General features: G+C 39.6%; 1 protein-coding gene and 1 long non-coding RNA gene across 2 annotated transcripts; one reads left to right on the top strand and one right to left on the bottom strand.

Annotated features, from left to right (window-relative positions):
* The first annotated feature begins 1,567 nt into the window (after nt 1-1,567).
* Nucleotides 1,568-3,483, top strand: LOC127534184 (homeodomain-interacting protein kinase 1-like). The gene is made up of 5 exons (XM_051948733.1): nt 1,568-2,614; nt 2,762-2,943; nt 3,050-3,185; nt 3,272-3,296; nt 3,473-3,483. The coding sequence occupies exons 1-5, from the start codon at nt 2,447-2,449 to the stop codon at nt 3,481-3,483; spliced, it is 522 nt and encodes a 173-aa protein (XP_051804693.1). The 5' UTR covers nt 1,568-2,446.
* Nucleotides 3,484-8,663: 5,180 nt separating this feature from the next.
* On the bottom strand, nt 8,664-12,617 carry LOC127534231 (uncharacterized). Its single transcript, XR_007942273.1, has 3 exons — nt 12,524-12,617; nt 10,600-10,814; nt 8,664-10,272 (listed from the first exon to the last, which is right to left on the bottom strand). It is a non-coding gene; the product is annotated as an uncharacterized LOC127534231 (long non-coding RNA).
* Nucleotides 12,618-13,585: the final 968 nt, after the last annotated feature.

The following is a 13,585-nucleotide window of genomic DNA, read 5'->3' as shown; positions in this document are numbered from 1 at the left end:
CTACACCAGTGTTTCAGCATTTTACATGAACCCAAACCCATCCACTGTGTGCTTTCTTTACAGTAAATATGACAGTTAAAAGTTTAAAAAATATCTGCTGCTTTGTTTACATTTAAACCAAGTAGTGCTGAGACTGCTGTCAGAATGTGAGTACCTTGATTTCATTGCATTGAAAAAGCACTACCATTCATACAAACTGATTCAAACTCCCCACTGCACTTCCCCAGGACCCCTGCAATACCCCTACCAAGTTTGAGCATGATCTGATGTACCGTTGTCAAGATATGCAATGGTTTCTATGCAGAATGAACACCTCTAAAAATAGTTCCCAATTAGACTTTGTTTACATTTAAACGAAGTATACAAGTGTCAGTGTGCAGACACTTCTGGTCAGTGTCTTACGGATTTCAGCAGGACAACAGGACTACACTGAAACTCGCAGGACATCGAGATTAAACTCGACATCAAACTTTTAACAAAGTCCAAAGAAGCCAACATTTTTGAGGTAAGTGACTTCACTGTTCTGTTTGATGAAGCAAACACCAGAGGAAACATTCAGAAGGCAGTTTTAAAATCTATTTTTCTACAACTCTGTCCAATTTGTAATGAAATCCGTGAGTCAGAACAGGATGTAACACTCAGTTTTGTACTTGTCTTGTCATTTTGAACATCTTATTATTAAAAAGTAAGATCTTAGCAGTGTGGAAGGGAAGTGATGTGTTCAGGTTTGGTCATAACTGGATAACTAAAAACAACCAGTACTCCTGCATTTTTGTGACCAAGCATTTAATGTTAAAAAAAATATTCTGTATGCTTTGTTTTGTATTATCCTGGCATGCAAGTACAAAAGTGTCAGAAAATATCATTGGTTGATTTCTGCATTATTGTTTTTTGGGGTAATGTGTGCTCAAAGATGAGACTTTCAGTGACAGTTTCAATTAGTTTTTAAATTTCAATTCACCTGTTATCAGAGATTATTTCATCGACTCGTCCTGTAGTTGAAACTAGAACTAACCATAAAAAAAAATCATGCTTTATCTGTATTAGTTCTTGAGATACTGTCATTTAAACATTACCTCAAATGCCTGTAATATGTTAAAAATGTGCTGGACGTGGATAAACAGGCTTTTAAAAAAATGATCTCAAACATCTTGATTTGTGAATAAAAATACTGAACACATTTCTAAAAGTTAGCATTTTTAATATATTTGAAATATATTTTATGTGAGAAAAAATCTGTCAAATGAGACATGGTTGAGCAGAAAATGTTCTGACAAATGAGAGATTTCGACAATTTCTAACAACATTACTCAGAATATGTCGCTATAAGTTATTAAGTGCAGATAGATGAGAAAAACAGTGCCAGTTTTAGTCATTTAACATGCCATTTTCAAAATGAAACAATGCTGAGAATTTTGAAATTGTTTATAAAGGCATTCTAGAATTCATGCCAAACACAAAAACTCTGAGTGGAGACAGCATTTCAATTTATTTTATTGAGTTATTTATTCGTTTGTTGAATAATTTAGTGAAACCAGCTTAACACCAAACTCAGAGACATCCACATTTAAGCAAAATCGAGATAACCAAACTTTTGTGAAGTAACTCCACTCTTCTGTTTAATGAAGTAAACACTTTGGAGTTTCTGAGGAAACATCCATGTAATTTTGCTGCAGTACTGTCCAATATGCCTTATAACACAATTCAGAGCAGGGTGTAACACTCAGTGCTGTTGTTTTATGATAACTGGTTCAATATTTAGCAAATATGATTGAAAACTGAGATCACAACAGTGTGGTAGATTACCAATGGTTTAACAAGACATCCATAATATATGGTTCTCTTTTGTGTCTGTTTCACTTTCAGTCTTCTGGGACAAGATAAAGATGTACTTTCAAAGTTCATCCTCATCTTCATCCTCATCCTCATCCTCGCCCTGCGACAGACTGGCGACCTGTCCAAGGTGTCCCCCGCCTTCGCCCGAGTCAGCTGGGATAGGCTCCAGCACCCACCGCGACCCTAGTGAGAATGAAGCGGTGTATAGAGGATGCATGGATGGATCCTCATCCTCATCCTCATCCTCATCTTCCTACGAGGGGAGTACCACATGGCAGCGTTTGGAATTCACAACAGGCTACACGGTGGTGAAAGAACTGAGAGCTGGAGGCTTTGGAAGAGTGTTGGAATGTGTGAAAAACAACACTGAAGAGCACGTGGCTATAAAGGTGCCCATACGGCACAATCTAGACCATGAGGTAGGAGACTGATTTCAGCTGAACAGTGACATAAAAAAGACATTGTTTTAAAAAGAGGTAGTACCACTACAAGATTCTGAGTAGTGGTACTGGTCATGTTATGTACTTTTTAGTTGTTGAGAAGAACTGATTGGATGATGTGACTCAGCAAACATATTGTGTCTCCACAGGCGGAAATCCTGAAAAAGCTCATGAGCCACAACTCGAAGGAGTCCAACATCATTGAGTACAAAGGAGACTTCTTCATAGACAATAAGCGGCTCCTGGTGCTTGAAAAGTTGGACATCGACCTGTGGGACTATGTGGAGAGTTTACCACAGCCAATGCGACTGGAAGACGTCCGCACAGTTATTCAGCAGGTGTGACCTTCTATTGTCTCCTTATATTTCTCTCCTTCAGTGGTGCTAAAATTAACATCGGTGGTTCAGGAACCTTTACAACTTCTACTTTTATTGTCATGTGACAGATTTCTTGAACAAACTCCTGATAAATGTTGTTACTTGCAGGTGGCTGTAGCTTTGAATGCAGCAAAGAGTGCTGGCATAATCCACGGTGATGTGAAGGAGGATAACATCATGATGGTGGATCACGTGAAGCAGCCCTTCAGAGTCAAGCTCATTGACTTTGGTATGGCCAAGTACAGGTCGGAAGCCAAAGCAGGAGAGCTATTCCAAGTACTTGAATATAGGTATGAAATACTGATACTTTTTAAACATTGAGAAATCTTTCATTCAGCGCTGTCTCCTTACTGTCTACTGTGTCACATCTTCATCTGATGTTTTTTCCACATTCAGAGCTCCAGAAATCACCCTGGGCCTGCCGTATTCAGAGGCCATCGACGTTTGGTCCTTAGGCTGCGTGATGGCCGGGATGATGACTGAAGATAGTCTCTTCGGATCAGAATCGGACTCAGACTCGGAATACTGGAAAGTGAGTAAATTACTGCAGCTGAAACACATTAGAAGCCGTCACAGGATTAGCTTCAGGTCTAACATGGTCTTACGTTTCGTCTGCAGCTCCGACGCATGATCCGTCTGCTTGGTCCGCCACCGCAACATCTCATCGATGCTGGCCGGAGATCACGATTTTTTTTTCAGAAAACGTCTAATGGTTTGTGGCGGCTGAAGGTACAATGCTCCTACTGTGATTTTACCTCTGACCTTTACTCACTCAATAAGATAAAGACTTTAGTAAGCATCATTGTTTTCTTCTTTCAGACACCTGTTGAGTATTTTGTGGCCCATGTCATCTACTCCGACCCCACAGTTTACGAGTTCGGCTCTCTGGATGAAATGAAAACGGTAGGTAGTTTAGGAAGCAGCGGCTAGTTGCTGAAAAGTCCCGTTCATTTATGGTATTCACATTTGACGGTGGAAGGTGATTTGACCACTGTTGGACTTTCAAAATGTTTGCTGCACCAGGTGTCCTCTGAGACGGACAACCCAGCAGAGGCCGATGAGAGGAGGGAGTGCATCGAGCTGTTGAAGGCGATGCTTCGGTGGGATGAGGACGACAGAATCACCCCCAGTGGTATCCTCAACCATCCCTTCATCACCAAAAGCTACCTCAACAGCAGCTCCCCCACCAGCAGTTGGTAAGTGTGTTTCTACTTACTTTGTACACAGGTTGTGAGACATTAGCAGTCCAGCAGGTGACAAAAGACTGATATGAACTTTTGCTGATTTCCATGTTTACATTCTCTGCTTGTCGGATGTAAACCCAACGGTGTATGTTTCCTTTTTTAGCGATGAACCGAGACCCTCCACCAGCAAATTCATCATGGTTAAGCCTGCAGATCCTGAAAACAGAATTAACCTGACAGGCTTGCCTGATGAGGACAAAGACCTGAAGAGCAGTGAGCATGAAGACAGTGACAATGCTGACACTGCTGAAGACACTGACGACAGCGAGGATAGTAATGATGATGAAGACACCGAGGTCAGTGAGAAGGAACAGAGGAAGACGAAGAGGAAGAAGAACTGCTTCCAACGCGTCTTCTCTTGGATAAAGAAGACGTTCTGCTGCTGCTGTGCGTCCGATGTGATGAACTGAGCAGCACTGTCAAGTGTCTTTCACTGTCACCCTCACCCCAACCGGTCGAGGCAGATGGCCGCCCTGTCTGAGCCTGGTTCTGCTGGAGGGTTCTTCCTGAAAAAGGGAGTTTTACCTCCCCACTGTCGCCAAGTGCTTGCTCAGACAGGGAATCCAAAGGAAACTTTGGATTTGTTGGATTTCTTTCTATAGTTTTGTCTTTACTTTCCTCATTGAAGTGTCTTGAGATGACACATTTGAACTGGAAAATAAAATGTATTGAAAATGAATTGAAAGGTTTACCCAAAAAGTGTCTGGATTTTGGTCACATGGTTGTTGCTCACAACTGCCCTGAGTCAGTCATGGCTTCTCAGTTGCCGTGCAGAGCAGAGAATCTTTGGCTTTCTTTTTTACAATTTCCATCGTTATTTTTGGTGAATTTTTAAATTTGACATTTTAAATAAAGTGACTACAATGAAATCTGACAATTTTAAGCTTATTTTCAAGATGTTTTCTCTATGTAACCACACAAAACTGATGGTATTTATTACAAACAGTTGGAAGGTTGAACCACCAGAAACTGCATTTTTACACTTTCTGGCTCTAAAAAGAGTGTGCATTTTGAAGATTTTTTAAAAACAAAACATGCCTTGTAAACAAAGTGGTGTTACAAGGGTTTAAAGTGACAAGCACATCTCATTGCAATGAGTGATGAAGTTATTTTTCCTGCACTCCGCAACTTACAAGTCTGCCATAACTATCGATCTTAATCATTTGTAATCCTTTACATTTTCATTGTGTAGTTAATTTTGCAGAGCTCATTGTTTGCTCAGATGGTCAGGCATTTCCTCATGGAGCTAAAATAGAGACAGTATTGGTTGTCATTGAAAAAAAAATTACCATTGAAAAAAATTGTCATTGAAAACACAATTTCCTCCACTATCGTCTTGAAGGTCGGACTTCCCCAAACCAAAGAAAAATAAATTACCAATCTAAAACAACCACATTTTCAAAGCAAAAAGCATTACTATTATTGATTTTTTTTGTTATCCACTCATTCATTTTGCTGTCAAACTACAGTTCCAGTAGTTTCTCCTCTGTTTTCTTTTTTTCCACCATGTTTGTTTGTTTGCCTGTGTCACTAGAAAGCAGGTGAGGTGAAGATAACCGTGTTAAGAGCTTCACAACAATCTTAATCCTTCTAAATCCAAACATGGACAGATGTTGACCTCAAACCTCTGAAAGTCAGGCCAAAATATCTGTCGTACTTATTCAGCCAACCCAACCTGAATCTGGCCGAGACGGCAGTGAAGTTAGTTTTAGCCAGAACACCAGCAGCTGTAATGCTGCTGACGTTACAGCTGCATCCACCAACAAGCTCAGCAGGACAGAATAGGATCCTATGGGAGGCCCCTTGAGAAATAAATCATACTTGCTTTTACATTCACTATCAAACTCTCTCACATTTACCATCAAACTCTCTTACATTCACTATCAAACTCTCTTACAATTACTATCATACTGTTACACATACACTAGTATACTCTCTTATATTTACTATCAAGCTCGCTTTAATATAATTGAAAAGGAAGTTAGTTTGATCAAACAGGAAGTCTGAATTCGCCTTCTCACATGGGTTTGCAACCCTCAAAACAAAGCCTGCATCCACTCAAAGCACTGCTAGCTGGCTAAATTGGAGTTACAAGGAGCACTTTCTTTGTTAGAACATTAGAAAGATGAACATGATATTTGTACTTATTTACCTTCTTTTTCAAGGTCAGTTACTGTTTGTGGAAATAAATGGCAATGAGGAGGACATTGCTGTTTTTATCACGGATACACTGAGGTGCGTTCAGAGGATTGTGCAGGAAATTGACAGTGATGGACATGACGGCATGATTTTGGAAAGGCTATTTGGCGAGCTTCATGGTTATGCACGGACAATTTCTTTCTTTCTCTCAATTAGCCAGCAGTTAGGAGGTGACAGTCAAAGACATTTACGTGTTCTGGAGACACTGTATACATGTTTTTGTTCCATTTTAAATTCATATGAAAACTCAAGACCAGCTGAAATGAGACAAAGGGATATTTTTACTTCAAGAGTCCCACCAACAATCAGAACTGGCCATCCTGGTCGACCTCAATACAATATATTGCATGGACAGATTACCCACTGTTTGTCTCTTGGAATGAGTTGGCAAAGAATAGCTGTATGCTTTGGAATCAGTAGGAGGACACTGTACAGCCATAGACAGCAGCTTCAAATTGGACCACTGGCCTACACAGAAATGTCTGAGGAGGCCTCGACCGACATTGTTAACAGGATCCTTCAAACCACACCAAATGCAGGAGAAAGGTATGTGCTGGGAAGCCTTCGGTCACGCAACATCAGAATACAGCGCAGGCGTGTGAGACATTGCTTGCAACACCTTGACCCCATTGGACGGGCCTTCCGTCGTCGTCATGCAATCCGCCGAAGAATTTACAATGTTCTCACTCCCAATCAATTATGGTGAGTAAGCCTATCTTGTAATATTGTATTAGACGTGGTTCTTTTGTCAGTAGCCATTTTATATTTAGTATTTTAAATGTCCTATATAATTATCATTTCATAATTATGTAGATTTATTAATGCACATATATACATAAAGTATATTTAAATTGCTAATTGATTTTTACTTTGATTACAGATGTAAAGGAACACAGTATTACTGTAAAATGCAGCTAGAATATTAATTTACCTGAAGTAGTCTTCCTAAAGAATCAATAAAATCAATTTAATCTAATCTAATCCAATCTTTACAGTAATGTTTAAGGTAAAGCTTTAAAGAAGCCATGGAAGAAACACTCAAATGGTTTACTTAAGTACAAGTATTTACTGTGTACCAGAGGGTAAAAATACTTAATAAATGGTTTAAGTCGAACTTTCATTTTTTAAGTGCATATGTATTATCAAATTATACCAAAATTGCCGAAAGTAAAAATACACATAATGCAGAGGATAATATACGATTCTAATCTTAAGTGGACATCTACACGTCTTTTAATTCTTAAGGTTACAAACTTCTGCACAGTGAAGCAGACCAATATGAAAACAATACATAGGTGTACAAAATCATTTAGTGACAGGTGCCCATTATTCTTGAACTGTGATTTCTAGGCTAAAGACCTATACTGAAGTTCACATTTTTTTCCCTGTACTGCATAATATTGATGTAAAACAACTAAAATCAAACCTAAAACCTTTGACATTGACTCAGCTGTAAGTATGCACAGTTGCCCTTTTGTTCCTGAGGCCACAAAATTAAAGAACTAAGCTCATCATAACTTCATAATACTGAAGATGCCTACAGGACATTAAGCAGTGTTCCATGAATTTCAATTGTATCAATTTGAATCTGAAAAGTTAAAACTGTCAGCATACTAAATGAGGAAACAAGTACATAACCTGTCTCCAAAACGTAATGGGTACAAGAAAAATAGCACAAAATGTAATAAATGCATAAAGCAAAAGTACCTCACAATTGTTAACAGAGTACTTGAGTTTGTATGGACAGGTCAGGAAATCACTAAATGCAATGGTATTCATTCCATGGAGGTCCAAACTTAAGGCTTATGAAGGCAGGTTGCAGGGCATCATTTGGCTAAATATAGTAGTAATTGTCTTTTATTCTCCCCACAGGCATATAGATGGAAACCATAAACTGGTGAGGTGGAGAATGGTTTTTCATGGATGCGTTGATGGCTTTAGTCGAACCATCATATATTTGCAGTGCCTCAACAACAACAGGGCATCAAGTGTACTGCAACTGTTCCGCACTGGTGTACAGAGCTTTGGCCTTCCCTTGAGAGTACGCTGTGACCACGGCATGGGGAACACAGGAGTTGCCCGATACATGCTGGAGAGAAGGGGGGTAAATAGAGGCAGTGTCATAACTGGACGCAGTGTCCACAATCAGAGGATAGAACGACTGTGGGCAGAGCTAAACCGAGTTGTCTCCTTCCACTTCAGTAATCTCTTCACCTTCATGGAAAATGAGGGCATACTGGATTCTACAGATGAACTCCATATGTTTTGTCTACACTATATCTACTTGCCAAGAGTTCAGAGGGCAGCTGCAGAATTCAGAAGTCAGTGGAACAATCATGGATTATCCACACAGGGAGGACCAACACCTCTTCAGCTGTGGCAGAGAGGGGTTCTTAACAGTGCCGGTGCTAGTGCAATGCAGGACAGTTTTGCTGGAAATGATACCTTGGAAATCAGTGAAGACACCCTTCTACAGTTAGACACTGAAAACAATGTAGTTGTTCCTGTTAATGACTTTATTGTAAATGAAACTGTCATGAACAGAGATAACGAAGCCATAGACCCACTGAATGGTGATGGAAACCATGGCATACAATTATTTTTAGGCCTGGTGAATTTTCTTAGTGAACAGTAGAAAAGCTGCCTAACAGCTTAAACTCCATGGGTTGTTTTGTAACAAATAGTTAATGGCTGCATTTATACAGTGCTTTAATGTGAAATGCCAGAACAAAACAGTTTGCCTCACAACCACAAATCTGATATATAATCAACACTGTTGATCAAAAATGAGTGACAGAAAAAAGGTACAAAAATTTAAAAACAAATTTCAGCTAATCCCTGTAAAAGATCACATCCTTAACAATATTTTTCCCCCAAAACTGTTTTTCCTCTGCAAACACCTAATCAAAGAGGGGAAAGAAAACCAAAACAGCAGTTCATATGTTCATACATTCTAACTGAAACATCCTGAGCACTGCATTGTGGTAGGAACACACAATCTTCAAAAGTTATTCTCTACCAAAACCCTGTGTGTTACTCAATGCAAAGTCCATACTCTCCCTGAAATCCTTGTATGTTTCCAATAGTGGCAACTTAAAGCTGCTGTCCGGAGTTTCCGTTTGTTTTCAATTTATGTATCATTTTTTAACAAAGCTTAAATGTGTTAGTCTAGTTCGATACTATAATATAATGTTAGTATGACGCGATATGAAAATTTATTCCTGAGCTCCGCCTTCCTCTCATAGACCCCCATGTTATTCCAAAAAGCGCCGGTTGCTGCCGACCAATCAAGTTCGAGCTTCAGCTTTGTCATGCTGTCAATCAACGGTTACGCACACAGCAAGCAAGCCCATGCAGAGGTGGGCGAGCTACGCACTACGCAACCGCGCACACATTTGTTTTGCTTGTGGAGGAGAGAGCATCAGGGATCAGCAACTTCCAGAAAAGTTACCAATCCCACGGCTTGTCAGGCCAAGAGACTGCAGGACGTTTTTTGGCTCGGGGTGCTCGCGTCGCTCCCCGACCACGGCCTCCATAGCCCGCCTGACGGCTTCGTTTAGATGCCCGACCTCTGGAGGAAGATGTTGGGGCGTCTGGGACATACTCTTCGTCAGAGGAGTCATGCAATTCTGAACTCTAGATAGAAATAAATAAACAATGTAACACATATACACGCGTAAATGCACTAAGTTTGATAAACAACGTCATCGAGAGGGATACACGAGTGTAATCACATATTGAAACTTTACTCGTTCGTCCTAGCAGATTCATGTTATTTTGGTATTAGGACAAGTTAGACTCAATACAGCATTCTAACGTAATTCCTTTATTATTTACTAAATGTACTAAATGTAGAAGAGGGGAAAACAGCAAAACAGGCAAAATGCTGCTGCACTCCGGGCACTTCTCTCATGTACTGCGCGCGTGCACAAATAAAGGGGCGAAATCAGAGGGTGGGACCACCAGTGTTTTGGGAGACGCTGCGATTCAAACTCCGGACAGCAGCTTTAAGGCAGTTAATGCAGGTGTGTGCCATAGGCAAATACCGTCCAGGGCTGATGGACTGATCATGCAGGAAATCAACTGATGGCAGTGGGGAGAATCCAACTGGAGGGATGACACTTGCACCCGTCGCAAAAGCTAGGATTTTACCTAGTGCTGAGGGACCCACTTGCTCTAACACAAAAAAAGCAAGCAAACATCAAAAAGAAGAATAAGAATGTTCCACATTATACCATTAAGTTAAAAGTGCAATGCAAAAAGCAAAAGAAATAGATCATACAAAGAGAGAAAGGAAAATTATAGATGGAAGGAAGTAAATGGAGGAGTGAGAAAAGAAACATTAACAGAACTACAAGATATCTAAAAATTCAAAAAGGTATATCATGTAAGGACAGTCAATTCCACAGAGACAGGCTGTAAAAGAAAAAAAAAGTAAAATACAAAACAAAAAAACAAAACAAGAATACAGAGGAGTAAAGAACATCTAGCAGGAGTATTTACCTTCTACATCCTGCAGGTAATCCCTCCAAAATGCCACAATACGTTCCTCTGCCATTCTCTTGTTGCTTCCCACAGCAGACAGGCGGATGTGGAAAAGCTGATCCATTGCGTCAGCAGTGAGTGGAGATGGTTCATGACACATTAAAGGTCTGAAACTGTCTGGCTGAATCCTCATTGCATCTAGAACACCAAGGGTCTTCAGGCCCTCCCTAAATCTATAAAAATGACAGACAAAGGCAGTTTCAAATTTAATTAATATTTGTTATTACACTAGCAAGATTCAATTCAATTCAATTCAATTTTATTTATATAGCGTCAATTACAGTCAAATCGTCTCAAGACGCTTTACAGAACCCATATGCCTGACCCCCAGAGCAAGCCCAAAGGCGACAGTGGCAAGGAAAAACACCCTTTTAACAGGGAAGAAACCTCGAGCAGAACCCGGCTCTATATAGGGGGGACCCATCTGCCTGCTGGCCGGGCGGGTTGAGAAGGACAGAGGAGGGCAAGGGGGAGAGATGGGAGAAGAGGGAGGGGTGGGAAAGCAAGGAAAACACAACACACATTTCGATACATGCATGACAGGATATGTGACACAGACAAAGTATAAGCTAACATTGCAAACTGACTCATAATTTACTCTTATGATGTACGGCTTTGACATTAAACACACTCCATATATAGCTAGCAGTAAAATTCAAACTATGTAAGTTAGCATAACAAGTATAGTGAAGAAGAAATTCTCGGAACAACAAGTAAGCCTGCAGCTTGAGAGCGAAGAGTTCTACTAGGATAATAAGGTACTATCAGATCTTTAAGATATGATGGAGATTGGTTATTAAGAGCTTTATATGTCAGAAGAAGGATTTTAAATTCTATTCTGGATTTAACAGGAAGCCAGTGAAGAGAAGCAAGTATAGGGGAAGTATGATCTCTTTTGCTAACTCCTGTCAGTACTCTCGCAGCAGCGTTTTGGATCAACTGTAGATGTTTGAGAGAGCTATTTGAACAACCCGATAATAAGGAATTGCAATAGTCAAGCCTGGAAGTAACAAAAGCATGAACTAATTTTTCTGCATCACTCTGAGACAGGATGTTCCTGATTTTTACAATATTACGCAGGTGAAAAAAGGAAGTCCTACAGACTTGCTTTATGTGCGAGTTAAAGGACAAGATGAAAGAGATGACTTGCTTTAATAATGCAGAATAAAAGCCACACAATCCATGATGCCATCAGAATAATATGGCAAACAGTGAAATACACCTCTGGAAAAAATTAAGAGATCACTGCAATTTTTTCAAAATAACCATTTTTCATTTTCTGCAAATAAAATCTCTAAATGACAATATTTCTATGTGGACTTTTGGAGTTATGTTGTCAGCAGTTTGTAGAATTAAACAAAAATGTTCATGTTACTTAAACATATACCTATAAATACCAAAATCAGAAGAACTGATAATTTTGCAGTGGTCTCCTAATTTTTTCCAGAGCTGTATGTTTAATGTCTGTAAAACTCAAAATAAGTCTGTTCAGATTTTGCCAACACAATTTCAAATCCAGTTCAGTCCGAAATGCACAAGTTAGCAATCATTTCACAGAATTCGAGAAAAAAATACATTAAATGTGTTGTGTTAAATATGTGTAATTTGAAAAAAATGTGAAAATATAGTTGAAATGTGTGCAAATCTATTTTATCACACAGTATTGAGATGTTCACTATATATGCTGCTTGAAACCTGCTTTTTTGAGGCACTGTTACATGAATTTTGTTAGCCTAGTTTATTAGCCTATGCAGTGCTTCATTAAAAATATATAGTACATTTTCAAATGTTTTGTTGTTCTTGTATTTGTGGCATAGGAAAAGTGGTAGCAATATCACTCATCAACCAAAAACAATTTCACTGATTTGGATTCTGAACAAACCTTTCAAATGCCCCACAGACTCTGTGAACCACCTGAAACATGAGAATACACACGTGGACAAAATTGTTGGTACCCCTCAGTTAAAGAAGGAAAACCCACAATTCTCACTGAAATCACTTGAAACTCACAAAAGTAACAATAAGTAAAAATTTATTGAAATTAAATAATCAAAAAACAGCCATTACTTTTGAATTGTTGATTAACATAATTATTTAAAAAAAACAAACTAATGAAACAGGCCTGGACAAAAATGATGGTACCTCTATAAAAGATTGAAAACTATTTGACCAGAGTGACATGATTAACTCAGGTGTGTCATTTAATTGACATCACAGGTGTTTCCAAACTCATAATCAGTCAGTCTGCCTATTTAAAGGGAGACAAGTAGTCACCCTGCTGTTTGGTGAAAAAGGTGTGTACCACACTGAACATGGACAACAGAAAGCGAAGGAGAGAATTGTCCCAGGACATCCGAAAAAAATTATAGACAAACATCTTAAAGGTAAAGGCTATAAGACCATCTCTAAACAGCTTGAAGTTCCTGTGACAACAGTGGCTCATATTATTCAGAAGTTCAAGACCCACGGGACAGTAGCCAACCTCCCTGGACGTGGCCGCAAGAGGAAAATTGATGACAAATTGAAGAGACGGATCGTTGGAATTGTATCCAAAGAGCCCAGAGCAACCTCCAAAGAAATTAAAGGTGAACTCCAAGGCCAAGGTACATCAGTGTCAGATCGCACCATTCGTCGTCGTTTGAACCAAAGTGGACTTCATGGGAGACGACCAAGGAGGACACCACTGCTGAAAAAAACTCATAAAAAAGCCAGACTGGAATTTGCAAAAATGCATGTTGACAAGCCACAAAGCTTCTGGGAGAATGTCCTTTGGACAGATGAGACCAAACTGGAGCTTTTTGGTAAGGCACATCAACTCTATGTTCATAGACTCAAAAACCAAGCATACGAAGAAAAGAACACTGTCCCTACGGTGAAACATGGAGGAGGCTCAGTAATGTTTTGGGGCTGCTTTGCTGCATCTGGCACAGGGTGTCTTGAAAGT

This window comes from Acanthochromis polyacanthus, chromosome 5, assembly GCF_021347895.1.
Source record: "Acanthochromis polyacanthus isolate Apoly-LR-REF ecotype Palm Island chromosome 5, KAUST_Apoly_ChrSc, whole genome shotgun sequence".
Taxonomy (NCBI): Eukaryota; Metazoa; Chordata; class Actinopteri; family Pomacentridae; genus Acanthochromis; species Acanthochromis polyacanthus.
This window is presented reverse-complemented; position numbering and strand designations above follow the sequence as displayed.

Excerpts from the sequence above, each read along its gene's own strand:
- LOC127534184 (XM_051948733.1), top strand. The coding sequence starts at position 2,447 with ATGAGCCACAACTCGAAGGAGTCCAACATCATTGAGTACAAAGGAGAC. Across the intron at positions 2,615-2,761 it reads TCCGCACAGTTATTCAGCAG|GTGGCTGTAGCTTTGAATGC; the intron begins GTGTGACCTTCT and ends TGTTACTTGCAG. Across the intron at positions 2,944-3,049 it reads TTCCAAGTACTTGAATATAG|AGCTCCAGAAATCACCCTGG; the intron begins GTATGAAATACT and ends TTCCACATTCAG.